General features: G+C 39.1%; 1 protein-coding gene across 1 annotated transcript in view; it reads right to left on the bottom strand.

Annotated features, from left to right (window-relative positions):
• KYNU (kynureninase) overlaps window positions 1–14,919 on the bottom strand; it is a 60,268-nt gene that overhangs the window by 5,822 nt on the left and 39,527 nt on the right. Inside the window, exon 11 of the mRNA XM_080598779.1 lies at window positions 968–1,020. Within this exon, the coding sequence (XP_080454905.1) occupies window positions 968–1,020 (53 nt within the window). The remainder of the gene's footprint in view (window positions 1–967; window positions 1,021–14,919) is intronic.

The raw sequence follows: 14,919 nt of genomic DNA, 5'->3' as shown, positions 1-14,919 counted from the left end.
TCATTTATATTTCATGCTTCAGCACCAGAGCAAGAGGATGCTGTGGAGGAAATGCTCTTCATGCACAACAGACTGGCTAATTTTATAATGATTATTGCCCAACTTCTGCCTCGCAACTGTCTGTGGAAATGAATAAGCAACATTCTTCTTCTTCTAACAGTATTTCAAGGTAATTTGCGTCTCCTTCCGGGGTTCCATAAAGCCACTCTTACGTGTGGTCAGAAAACAAAGACCAGACTGAAACTATTAGAGAGGTGTTCACCAGCCAAAGCCACATCAGTAGGGGCTGCCACAGAAAATTAGAAATATACTGAAACCAAAACAACCGATCAAAACAAAAACCTCCTTTCTTCCTCCTGATCCCTCAGGGTTGTCTCTCTGCCATATCTTTAAAAGGAGAGGAAGATTATAGCTGGCATATTTAGAAAGGAGTCCTCATCTCTCATTGTGTTTTGGGACAATAAATACTGAGTTTATTTCAGAGCAGGTTTGGTTTTGTCTTATATTCCCTCCATCATTAGCGCAAAGGATTTAAAGATGTTGAAACATAAGAGCTATTGCACAACTTACGTCAGGCGCCTTTACCATTTCTCATTAATTCCAGTGGAACTAATCCCAAAGTAAGATATCTAAGATTCACGTTTACCCACGTGAATAACAGAATCTCACTCCTCAGAGCTTATGCCTTTAAAAAGATTCAAAACTTCCATCCATACTCCACATCTGCATCTTGTCAGCAAAATGTCTGGAAACAGACAGTCAGACTCATATGCTCAGAGACCTACTTTATTCCTTTTATTTTATTGACTTCACTGTATTACATATTTAGGATGAGTTGAGCTTAATATCTTTAATGTAAGCATGAAAGCACAAAGGTCTATCCTTCCTACTCAAACTTCTGCAAAAGCTACGCCGCCTGTATATAAATATGTCAAATCAGGTAAATTGAAAGTGTAAAAGTACATACTGTTTTCCATGAGGAATCGTGTTTTGAAGTCATGACCCCACCAGCCAATTAACCTAAAATTTTGCAAAGTAAATGATTAGCAATCCAAGACTTAAGAAATACATATATTTCTAATAATACATTGTAATTCTTACAATAGCATAAAACCACAATACATTCTATAAATAGGAAACACTAAAAACTTCATTTTATTGTCTAGAAACTTCTCTTTAACAGTGAATGATAAAATGTACCACATCTTTCAAATTAACTATTGATTCCCGACAATACCCATTTTGTCTGAATTCATTTTACAAAATGAAAAATAGAACAGAAATATTTCCTCTGTTTTGTTCCAAAGCATTAAACTTAACCTCCCTAAACTTACTTTAATGAACATTGAAACTTAAAAGGTGCTATAAAATCTGACTTGGTCTCACCAAGCAGAGGAATTAGTGATGGGCAGCAGATGGCCAACAGGGCCTCAGTAGGGAGTTTGTGCTGGCATTGTTTTTACCTCACGTTGTGAGCTCTGGAATAAACTTTTCTTCTCTTGAACTGAGCATATTATTCAAAAAAGATTATTTAAAATGAAAAATGAACCAACTTAATCCAAAAAATCAGACTTTTTAGATCATCTCCAGGGGGAGAAAAAAAAATTCTTTGAATATCATTTATCCAAGCTTTTAAATTAAGGTGACATTAGATTATTAATTATTTTTTTTTTAAATACGTTCAAGGATATCACTACAAATGATTTTCTGAAGCAGCTGGATGCACTGAAGCTCCTGGTGTCCAGGGCGCTGAAGCTCCCCATGCTGCGGATGAAGTCAATATTGCAAAACCAAGGATTTTTTCTTCCTATCTCCATTTGGTATTGTACTTCTTAGATGGTAATATCATTGACTAATCACATCAGTATTATTTGAAATTTCCTATGCATCAATACTATTAGGAAGCTGCCACCTCTAACTCCTTTCTGACCGTCTAAGATCTCCAGGGATGGACATATAGATATTTCTCCCATGGTTTTTACTCAGTTTTCTCTATGCTGGGTAGCAGAGCTGTTAGGAATGAACCCTGGCAAGTGTTCAAAATTTCTAACAGAAAAAAACTATAAGTAAAACTCATGGTAGATTAGCTTTTCTGGAAGTAAACAAGGAAATAGAAAGACACTGCCTCTTTCTAAAGCAGGAACATTTCTTTGCAGTGTGCTTAGAAGAGGTTAACTCTACAAAATGAAGACAGCATTTGAGTTAAAGACTTGTTTTATGAATACTGCATAGTGTAAAATAAAGTACTTCGTATTTCTGTATAACTTCAGTTTTATGTTTACTTCTATGAACGGCTCTGAGTGCTGCATCCAAACATAGAGTATACAAAAAAGCATGGATTTTTTTTATTGTTGTGATGCTTTTACTATTCTAAGACCCATGAAAATCAATAGTGCAATATACATTCATTTCAAATGAGATATTATATTGCCAAAATGAATATGCCCAATATAAAATATATTGCAGCTTCTGCCCAAGTGGCTCAGTTACTGATGATTTGAATCATAAAAGATATTCCAGCTATTTAATATGCACCGTATACTATCTATAGGACATTTCACTGTAGACTCCAAATACTATATGTTACTACAACATACTACTAATATCAATGACACGTTACATGAGCTCCAGAAGTTTTAAACAGCAGAAGAATATGTGAAATACATTTGGACTATTACTTGGTAGCAAGGAGAAAAAAATAACATGTTCTATTTGGACTGTATCCTACAGTTAAAGATAAAATGAACATCAACCAGAATATTGCCCCAATAAAAGCCAATGAGAAGCACTCTGGTTGTGTTTCTAGAGTTCAAAACTCACTAACTCTGAAGCTGGCTTAAAATCAGACCTCTGCCGCAGCATCATGTTTACAACTTGGAAACTGAAGTTTCAGAACTTTTCCAAACTGACAGAATGAAGGATTTTTTAAAGACAGTTTTAGCTGTCTTGCCCTTTCCTACCATAACCTTTTTTTTTTTTTTTAATTTTATTTTAATTTTTGGCTGTTCAAGAACTTCAAAGGTGTCACTACAGGATGTGCACTTTGAGGCAGCTCTGGTCCTACACTATCATTGATCTAATGGTCCATATGGATGTCATATTATTTGACATTTAAGTTGACAGGCTTCAAAGTGTGGAATCTAAAAATCTTTACAAATTAGCAATTTGGTGTTTACAATTTTCTGTGAAAAATTTGAAATGAGGGTTGCCACTGCTATGCCAAATTTCAACCTGTTACGACGGGAAATAGCTAAGGTGTTAAACCCCAAACATAAGGCTTTAAAAATGCTCGCTAAAAATAATAGGCAATAAAACTGCACATTAAGATGCTGCAGTAAAATTTCTTATTAAAGAGTTGTTACTCTGCATGCAAAATGAGTTTTTTTGAAATGCAGTCACCATTTTGATTATTCTTGCTTCAAAAAACAAAGACACCAAGATCTAAATTGATTTGGAATTCCAAACCATAATCTTTGCAAAATGGTTTGGAAGGATCTTAAAAGCCTCCTGCGATGCTCTTGTATTTAAAACACCTTAGACTTTTGGGCAACTGGACTCCAGAGTTAAAATATTTTCATTGCAAATAAAACCTATTTTGTGAAGTGTGTTAAAAATTAGTGCATCTGGGGGGAAAAGAGACTAATTTTGCGATCATTCCACTATAATAATGTTTTACCAGCCACTGCCCTTTATTTGTAGATGTATCTAAACTTAGCACTTATCTAGTTTCAATTGAAATGGCTGTCCCAGCAACGTCTGGCTCATGGTGTGTGCCAGGATGACATCTGGTCACCTGTCCCAGGTACCCAGGTGCTCCTGAAGTGCTTCTGCAGCTAACCTCTCCGTCTGGCAGCAAAAATGGATGTGAAACCCACTGCTGGCATGTCAAAAAGGAGAGTAAGTTAGCACCAGAAGAGTTGTGGAGTTTTTGTGGAACGTGCATACCTATACAAGCCTACTTCTGTAAGAGAGTAACTTTTAAAATAAAGTAACACATTGCTCTGTTTTAGCCCACAAACAAAACCCATGTCTCCATCGTTTGAAAGCACTGAGACTTTCCCAGGGAATTTTGCAGCTTTCCAGTCTACGCACAGAAATCATTTTTAAACGCAAAACATACAATTTAAAGCAAGCTGTTACTAGCTAAATTTCATGCAATAAGCAGGCATATAACGAAATATTGCTGGAAGATTTTTCAAATTCCTTATTTTATCCCAGAATGTTCTCTTATTTTACAAATCAATGAACAAAGACTTACTGTGTTGGAAAATGACTCCAGAAAGGAGCAGTACCCTCTCATTTAGTCCTACTCCCTTTAAGCGCATTTACACCAGGGAACAATCTCTTCAATAAGTATTTTTACTTAGCTCATTTCCCTCCTTCATATCCGTACGCATTAGACTGAAGCACTAGTTGTTCATAACTTGAGCCATCTCGTTTGTAGTTCCATTAATGATGCAAGAGCGTGGGATATAATGATCATGATGTATGTGCAGTGTAGACATCAAAGACGATCCAGTTAAAGAACACAGAAAAAATACAAAAAAAAATTCCTTTGACCTTTGTGTCAAAGTTACAGACGATCATGCTACTCATTTATAATTTACTGCCTGAAGCACCATGGGTCTCATTTCCCTTCTCAGCAAGAAGAAATAGAAAAACTTGAGTAGCGACACAGAAAACAGGGAAATACTATTAATGCAGCTCAACTTGCACAATCCAGGGCAATGCACTAGAAGCATCCTGTCATTACATCGTGAGAGAAGTCATTTTACGTCCATGAGAAAGCATGCTGAAGTGCAACAACAGGAATGCGGTGTGAAAGTAGTAGTACTTTATATCACACTAGCTGGCTTCACTGGGTATGGATCGGTTTGTTTTCTCTCCATAATCAGGTGACAATGCCGTCTAGAAATTGTATTTGTGTTACTTCAATGATGTCTATATTAGGAGCATATACCAGCAAACCATTCCAGTTTATGAAACCGTGGATTAAGCTAAATCATAAACAGGCAGTTTGGGGACAGTCTGCAAAGCGGCTGGTGCAGCTGCTGTGCCGCAACTAAGCTCTTCATTCACTCCTCATTTTATTTTGTAAAAGCTTCTGGGTATTGGCAAGGATTGTTTGAGCTTTCATGCCGCTGTTCTATCTATCAGTAAGAATCAGCATTAAGGAGTTCATGAGACTTTTCCCTGCTCTTATCGTTAGAAGAAAAGTTCATAAACAACACAGAACTGAGGCAGACACACACTGTCTACAAAAGCAACTTCATGCAGGAAAAGCAATGAAAAAGCCAACAATAACTCAGTTTTCTGCAGTCCCAAACATCCATGACAATTGGCTGGCTGAAGAGTACATCCCTTCTACATCCACTGCCTGTGCTTATGGCTTGTAAGACCATACAAGCACAAGACCGAGAAGCACACTACTGAGTGGTGTGAGAATGGAGGTTGCCCACATCTCCCCTATGTTTCCATTAGCAGAAAATGTGCTAAATAAACAACTCACGTAATCTTTGGAATTAGATTGGAAATGAAAAACAAAAAGCCTGCAGGCTGGGGCCAGCCTGAAGCTGGGAACAAACTACATCTGGCCTCAGTTGTGGTGATGACCTAGGAGAAGATTACGATGTACCATGCCACAAGTGCCACATCCAGAGTTCGGCTCTGTCCAGCTTTCATGTTTCAAAAAGCACATGAAAAAAATAAAATAAATGCCATGGCCAACTCCCAAAGACCAAAAGTATTCCTGAATATGCTGTATATAGGAATAGGAATATATAGGAATCTCCAGCTTGACCAAATGTTTAGCTCCAGATAGCGAGGTGCATTCCTCTGCAGAGTGCAGTAAGGACAGAAAGGGTAGACAGGCCTCAGAGGTCCTGAGCAGTAGTATCTCCTACTGCTGCTGCATTCAGACAGAAGTAAACACCAGAAGCCAAGCTCATATAAACAAACTCTTGTATCTCCCTGCAAAACCACTTCACTCGGATTTACAAACAGTGTGAATTCCCAGCATGACTTCCACAACATTTATCCTAACTGTGTTGATTCTCCTGTTGGCTCTTTTCTATATTTGCATCTATTAGATAGCTTTTTCTTTACAAAGGTCTTTTCAAAGTTTACCATTGAAAAGTTTCTTCATTCCCAAAATCTTCCTCCCCTAGGTGGACCGATAAGATCCCTGGTAACTCATCAGCAGACTGCCGTTCGTTCTCTGAGTGACAGCATAAAAATCTGATGAGGGTGACATGGGCGACTAGGTTGTAGCTTCCCTTACAAATTTCACATAGGCTTTCTGGTAGCATCAAGTACATATTTGTAGGTCACTCACTGAAAAAAAAAAACAACACCTAATACTTGTAACAGAGAAGAGAGCAGCAAAGTATGCCACACATACACATTATATATGTTAAAATATATGAGTTATAAGTTTTGCCTGACTAGGTCAAACCAGAGACAGAAAAAAACAGGAGGTTGCAACTACTGTTTGAAAACTGGGAGCAGGTGAGAGAAGCAAAGGCTGCATCTGCGCTCCTACCCTCCCAGACCCACTGCACTTCAACAGGGTACGACCCCACCACTGCTGCCAGGAGACTGCCTGCCACGTGGCTGGGATTCAGGCACTGGATGACACAAATGCAAATTTAGCAAGTCTGCAAGTAGCTTGCTTCCCACAAACTCTGAGCACAGACTCGATCCCTAGGCTCTACAGCTGGGGCACAGTCTTTGCATTCTAGTCTGCGTTAATTTTATTGCAGTTTTCTAACAGCATTTTTTTATTTTGTTTCAATTTTATTGCATTAATTTTGTTGGAAGCACATGAGCATCATTGTGTTTCTTTGGATTCAATGCCAAAATTCAGGATAAACAGCAAGAATCCCCCCCTGAAGAAAACAGAAAAAATGCTCATTGCTTTACATAGCATCTTTTTGGCTCCCTGACCGGAGTTTGAGAAGGAGTTTCAATTTTCTTTGCTATCACAGACTTGCCTGATCACGGATGAGTCATTTAGTCTTTCCATGCCTCAAGCCCTCATCTCTAGAAATGCTGCTCAGTACTGCCCTAACTCTCTGGTGAGTGGTGAGAATATATTCGTTAACATGTTTTCACATACTTAGTAATGAGGATCGTGTAAGAATGGAGAAATAGATTTCCTTGGAGAATTTTATACTGGATTTTTTGAAATACAGATGGGAAGAGGGGAGTTGAAGGTAATGGCTGATGCCACCGTTTTCTTTTTCCCCTCCTTCCAGCCTTTCCTCAAATTATCCTCTCAGGCTCAGAAGTTGTTTCCAGTCTTAGGTTTCTGTTGAGTTCAGGATTTAATACTTTTCTTGATCCATGTCATCTAACTGGCACTTATACCAAGAACAAAAAATAAATCAATATCTCCATTGCTGATTTCTACATGATGTGTTACAAATGTGCTGAAACAAAAACTGAAACTCACATGGAAGGACAATGTTTTTCTACATTTATACCACCTGAAATGAGGGCTTGCATGCTGTTGAAGTGAACTCCTATTAAAAAAGCCTGCCCCAAACTGCCTGCTTGCACTCCAAGCCCTTAATACTTGCACCACAGCAAGGTCCTGCTTTGGCCCAGAGCTCTCCTGCTGACAGCTCACTGGAAGGGAGAAAAATACTTATATTTGGTTTGGTGCTGAGGGGTGTATTTAATCAAAATGAAGAATAATTGTAAAGTGACTCCCAGTTTCATCACAGAGATGCAGAATTCAGAGATTTTAACCCTCCTGTGTAGTTGAAATTCTTCATATACTGTGAAACTGGCAGTAAGGGAGAGTATTTCACAGTATACATACAGAGGCCAGGATCTGCATGGGGGACTAGGGGAATTAGCAGCTAGCCCCTGTTAGACTCCAGTAATATTTGGAAACCTAACTCTGTCTCCTTCAGAAAACCTTGCCAGAAGCTATAAAGCTTCCCCCCACACCCCACCCCATTATATCTATTTAGATATTCTTTATCTCAAATGATAAGATTGGACTTTTTTCATTATTCTATTCTGTGTAATGCTTGTTAATTTTAAGTAGGACCTGTTGTTAGGATTTGAAAAGCTTTTGAAGCTCAGGTAATTATTAGCCTCAGACTTCTGTAGTTTCGGACTTTCACATACCCTGATGCTTTCCCTTACCCTTTTCAACTCATTACAAATGTTTCCTAACTATTAAGCATATGTGACTTGTGAGCAACGCCATACATTATTAATGGACCAGTCTCTTAGAACTCAGTGGGGAAAAAAAAATCCTTATGAAAAGTTGTTACTGTGAAAGTAGTAACTTCTCATATTTAATATCAATGAGGTTTTTACTTTGACAAAGGACCAAAGTAATGATTGTATTGACCAAAATAATGATTGTATTAGAGGCTAATGGCATGACATTTTTCTTCTGTTAAATAGCTTGCATTTTTGGTACCACTGACAGTGGGGACAACTCCTTCCTGCTGTTTTGAGGCTTGTCTTGTTAAAAAAAAAAAAAGGTTAAATTCACTTTCTGCCTAGCATCAGATTTTTTAGATCAAAATCATGAAAAAGGTTTCCTAATCCAAATAATGATGCTTCAGAATGCAGGTGCAAAGGCCGAAATTACAAAGTCCTTTAGGTTTTTCCTCATCCTTTTTTTCCAAATGTAACTGGGCAGCTCTCAGGGTGGGGAATTCAATGCTGCCATTGCCACAATTAGAGAGACTCTTGGGTGGAAAAACCTAGGCTGTTTTGTGAATCAAGCACAAGGTGATTTACAGCTGATAGGTATTTGAAGACAGAAGGTGCACATGCTCTTCTTGAATTGATTTTTTCCTTGTTAGCCTTTTAGACTTGACACAAGTAGGAATACACCAATTTCAACACGTCCCTCTGTATTACCCCTGCAGGTCAAACCAGGAGGAGACCGAGCTCACTTTCACAGCAGGAAATGAGGTGCAGCAACAGGGGTGTGCAGAAGAGAAATGGCTGCGCTGCTGCGAATCCGATCAGGGCCCGGCCAGGCCGCACGCAGCTCCGCGCCAAACCTTAGGGCGCTCGCGATGAGGGATAACTTCATTCATCGTGATCAGGCAAAAGAAAAGTATGATCAAGCAGCAGACAAAATTGCAGGCTAAATTAAATCCTGGGAAGAGATCTCACAGAAAAACAACCCCTCTAAGGCTAATGAAGTTGAATTAAGAACTGTTAAATCAGCTTATGAACAACTATTACCACAAAGCGCTCATATATCACTTGCACTAGTGGAACATCAGATACATGAAAAGGGGGAATACAGCCAACAGTGTGTTAGCACGTTTAGTAGAGGGAAATCAAATATTCTCCCTAGCACCAGAAATTAAAAATCAAGCAGGGAGCCAATTTACTCATAGAGATTATTAATAAAGTTCTGAGTGATTTTTATAAAGTATTGAATAGTTACCAATTATATTATGGTGATAAAAAAGCATATTATATTCTTTAAGAATTCATTTTTTTTTTCTAGGCTATTTCAGATAGATTAAATTAAACAAGAAACAAAAGCAACAGTCTTTCCTAGAAGTACTTTTAAATGTGAATTCTGACTTAAAGGAGACTTCACTGGTTTTGATTACTATGATACATTTACTGAACTATAGTCTCCTCAGTCCCCTGAATGAATCTTTGAGGGGAAGGTATCTAGATAGATTTCTGAATAATACATGTGTCTGACTGAACTACAATATAAAAATTTTAAGATTTGAGAAGACGTGCTTCCTTGGGTCTTTGTTATTTTTGAATATAGCAATCGCAATATTAATGCAAGACCTTTGTCATACTAGAATCCACATTAGCTAAAAATGTAAGAATTATCACCTCTGCTCTTTGCCTGAAAGAAGCAAACCACATTAGATGAGTTTTAATAAAAAAAAAAGTATGTCAGTGGCTGGAACTAATTGAATTCAAAGTTTTAAGCATCAGAATTGTCACAGAACCCAGCAGTAGTGTTATTGTGTTACAAAACATTTGCTGACACTAAACGGTACTGAAGGAGAGAAGAACTCAAACTGATTTTATTGAGCTGAAGCCTAAGATATGAAATTACGGGAGAACAGAAATGGGCAGCTTTCAGAGTTTAGAGTCTCTGCTCAAAAAGCTGAAATTTCACCCACCAGAGAACATGAGCGAAATGTGACTTTTCCTTAAAAAGCTGCAGTATCCCTTAGTTTAGCAGCACACACAACACCCCTATTTCAGGCCCTAAGACACAAGGTCCAACATTGGTCCCAGGGTCCCCAAGCTCTTCTCATGGCAGAAGATGGTGAGAGGCCACCAGAGGAGGACGCTGGCATGGTCTTGTTCTCATGTGAAAAACAAACCATATCAAGAGCACTGACCACCAACACGCACTGACCAAATCTCACAACTGGACTAGGTAAGGGACATATTAAATCTTTGCTCAATAAGTTGTACACAAATGAATAAACAATTCTTTGTGTTGAAGAACTTTTTCATGCCATGGGACAGAAAGTAGCTACAAGTTCCTCAAACAGTTGCACTGGTGTGATTAGCTCCCAGGTTTGATGCCACGCAGACTCAAACTAGGAGAAAGGGAAGAGGGATGTATATTGTCCCTCCCCAGAATCTCACAAGAAACTGCTCATCAGGCACCTGATTGAGTGTAGGTCTCTGTGTGGATTCTCACAGCCCATACCGAACCTCTGTTGCTGTAGCTGCCCCGTTATTTCCATGCAGACAAGTACTGCCAGCAAGCCCTGCCAATAATTTCAGTGGCAAATGAGGAATAATGAGTGTGATAGCCAGAATTTACCAAACAGCTGTGAAAATATGTGTTTCACATAAGAGGCATGATGGCTTAAGGCAAGTAAGTGTCATGAAGCTCTCTAAGAAGCTCCTTGCTCAGTGGAGGTGTATGGAGATAACAAGGAGAAAAGGACAACAGTCTGTGAAAATGCTTTGCTGGACTTGCTATGAAAGGTATTGTGGGTGGGGGCAGGCAAAAGAAGTGATCTAGCTTGCCTACAGCCATAGTGAAGATAAAATAGAATTGACCAGGAGGAAGGAAAAATGTGAAGACACATGCCCTGGGGAGAACATCATCCTGGGGAGAAGTTTCAGCCAGGAGAAGGAGGGAGTATGTGGAGCAGAAGCACTACAAATGGAAACAAATAATCACAAGTGATAAATGAAAAAAAATATAGATATACATCCACACACAACACCCCCCAGCATACACACAGAATACCAACTTTGCAGGAAATAAAGAGGCTGAATTATCTCCTTAACCTCAGCAACGACCTTCCAATTACCTTTAAAAATGCTTATGGTTTGATTCAAGTGCCACCTGTGATATGAATCACTATAGGAGCTGTGCAGATGCACTGAGAGCTGCAGCTAAAGCCAGAGAGGAATTCAGCCAGGAGAGGAACACATGTAGCTCTGGGGGACATGCAGCACAGGAGATCCCATCTGAATCAGCAACTGAAAACTACAGAAATGTACTGCAGGGGACACAAGTGAATAAAAAGTTAATGGTACTAATGGCACAGAAGTTTAAGGGCTATTGCTGGTACTTCCAGCTTAGAGCAATTCTGTGGGACATGCCATGATCTTGAAGCATGTTCAGTAAGGAAGAATTAGAAACAAATTCCCTACTGTGGACTAATAACACATACATAGCAAATCTCATTTTAAAGGGCACGTGTAGAGAACAGCTTTAAATTAGAATCTTAGGAGGAAAGCTTCATAGCAAGTACACCAAATGGTAATCTACAGTAAAAAAAAAGTGAAGAATAATCAAATACTGAAAGTGAGTCAACATCTAGGGGAAAATCCCAAATGCAAGGTTGCATTAGCGGCACAGTTCTGCACAGAAGAGAGCTTTTACCAGAAGTGACAGAAAATTTACTTGATGATTTTACTGAAAATAAACTTTTCCTCCCTAAGAGAGAAAGGTTCCATGAGGTGGGTACAGAAACACACAGATTAAGAGCAGCATAAAAGGGGAGATCTTTCTGTGATCCAAGGCATGCAAAGGAGGTTTTCTTTCCATTTTGTCAGAGGTGTGTGATGCCAACTCAGGCACTGCATCTCTGGAAGCTCATTCAGCAGGAAGGAAGCCAGCTCGTTGCCTTCCCTTACTGCTAAAATCAAGGCACAGCAGAAGAATGCTTTCAAAACTACCTGTCTCAAAGTGGAGAACCGAGGCACAAAGAGCAAGCCGCTAACAACACGTGCCCTTTGAAGTAGGAGAAAGAAATCACAGCAACCGTAGAGACTCCAAGGAGAGCCCTGGGATCCTTTCCTTGCTAGCTAACAGGGATGTAAAGAGCTGCCCCTAGGCTACATTCACCTTTCCATCAGCCTAAGCGTGTTGGGTTCCTTTCATGTGTTCGAGCAGTTGTGTCTTACACCATCTGATGAGAAAAGCTTCAGGCTGCAGATGGGAAATCGCATGTCTGAGGAACGCAGCCACTTCCCTCTCGCTTCCAAGGGTAGGAGTGGGAAGGGGCCATGGCAGAGCAGACTGAGTGGTTTATGTCCTGCCAGCATGGTCCAGAAAGAGAGATGCAAAAGAAATTTGAATTGGCTGAGGTCTATCATATAAACTATTGCTGGAGAATGAATACCATAAAGACCTGCAAGAGTTTGACCAGCCTCAGCCAAAAAAAAAAAAAGGCTGTGAGAAAAATGCTTGAAAATACATTTTTTCATATTGTTGTTGGAGTTTTGGACAAACGAAAGAGCAAGTTGTCAGGCAAAGATTTAAATATACATAAAATCCCCGAATCTGCCTGCAAGTTATCTGCAGATGTCTGCAGCCAAAACCACCAATGCTATAAATACTATTTGAGAGAAGATATGACTCACAGAAGCTAAGTGCTTATACTTGCCTGTTTATCTTTGCTTATTTCAGTGTTTTGATGCCTACAGAGTAGGCATCAAGAGCAGATACCAGTCCATCACCATACTTGTTAGAATTACTATAGTTGAGAAATTTAACCGGAACCACATCTGATTTTCCACATACTCCATTGTAAAGATTAAGTTTTCAAAATTTATAGTAAATTGTGCAGCATGGGAGGACAAAGGGGATGACAACAGCACATTACTTTCACACGCACTCCAGCTATGCTGTAAGTGATGCAGACTTGACATACAGCAGATTTATTTGCACATGGTCCCTTGAATTTACAAGGGGGAGAGCTCCTCTCTCATGGATCTTAAAATCCAACTAAGACAAAGATGACACAACATAATGGAACACCTTCAGGGAGGAGAATGAGAAGATTATGAATAATGAGAAAGGAAGCAAGGCTGCTTGAAGATGCAGCTTAATTACAAGGGAGGATTTGAAGGAAGATAGAGAGAAATGCTTGACAAAGAACAAGGAGACAATCATGAAAGCAACATAAAAGGACGTACAGAGCTGAAATGATGAAAATGGAAATAGATGTGAATGAACATTAACCTCTCTTTTTGTCCCAAAGACTCATTCCAAAGTTAAAAAATGCTCTTGGATATTTGCCATTCAGTTGGTGAATCCAAGAACACACCCCTGCAGGCCCATCATGGGTCTAGATTGGCCTAATAAATCACTTGTCCCAAGACAATGCAATTAAGCCTAATTAGCCAATGCCTTTATTCCTAAACAGTCTTTTCCCAAGGGAGATTTTAACTTTTGGTTTCTAAATTAGCTCAAGGAGCTAAATTGCTCTCATCTCCCTGGCAAAGAAACAGTTCATTTCTACCTTAATACAGGATACTTTATGCACTCCAGGGACACGTGTTACGCTCCACGGATAGCTTGCCTATACATTACCCCACAATTTGAGTGCACTGGGACCAGTGACAAATCCTTCTGCACACAGCAGCGCGTACGCTTTCTTCTGTGATCACTGACTTTCCACTTTGCTGCATTGTGTGCAGCTTCCTAGAAGTCTCAGTATTGCTTCTCCAGATCCTCCTCTTAGCCAGGCCAGGGTGCTCTGTTCAGTTAAAGTTTTCAGTAATGCTAAGATAGTCAGATATGATAGACTCCAAGGGTCACTGAGAATTGGCCCATCTCAGTCTATTATACCTAGGAATATTTTAACCAAGAGCAGCTTTACTTCTTTTTCCTCATACCAGTGCAAAAGTTCACGTACCAAAAAGACACACAGGTCTCAGTAAAGAAGCCATTTTTGCTCTGGTATTTTCATTGGGACCATGAAGTCCAAAAGAAGTGTGATCTAATAGAAATTGACATCTCACCTCTGTGTATGAAGAATTTGTCTGAAGATACCTTGTCCTCAAAGCCACTATGAAATAGTTACCTTTGTTTCTTCTTTGATAACTTTTTTTTTTTATCTTATAGCAAAAGCCGACATGTTATTTGGACATCAGCTGCTTCCTGCACACGCAGCACTTCTTCACATCAAAACTTTTTATTTTTAAACTCTACCTGCTCTAGTCTGTGCTAAAGTCTTTATAAATCCTTTTGCTTTAAACACTAGACTATGTACAACTTTCATTTAATCCTCTGCCAAGGCTTATCCATTATTCTCCTGACTGCTTTACATACATTTATTTCCCTTTCATCTTTTAAAATTGTGCCTTACTTTTTCTTACAGGGATTAAACTAGGACTTTTTTCTTCTCCTATCTCAGGACTCTGTGAGTTTGTCCCCTCCCATCCCTTATGCCAGCTGACAGCAGGGTTAAACTCACTGTGCATTTACAGCTGCAGATACACTGCTACGAATACCTGACTTCTGCTGTGACATCTATCCCAGGTCCTCACCAACTTTCACATTTCTTTGTAGGTAACTTACTTAGCAAGTTTTATCTTTTATATATATATATATATATATATATAAATGAAGAAATTGAGCAGCAGAAAAAAATAATTGTTCTTGAACCCAAAACGTGACTCAAGCTGATTATCACTATT

Source organism: Anser brachyrhynchus, assembly GCF_964034855.1.
Source record: "Anser brachyrhynchus genome assembly, chromosome: 7".
Taxonomy (NCBI): Eukaryota; Metazoa; Chordata; class Aves; order Anseriformes; family Anatidae; genus Anser; species Anser brachyrhynchus.
The sequence above is the reverse complement of the archived record's forward strand: the minus strand, read 5'-3'. Positions and strand labels throughout refer to the sequence as shown.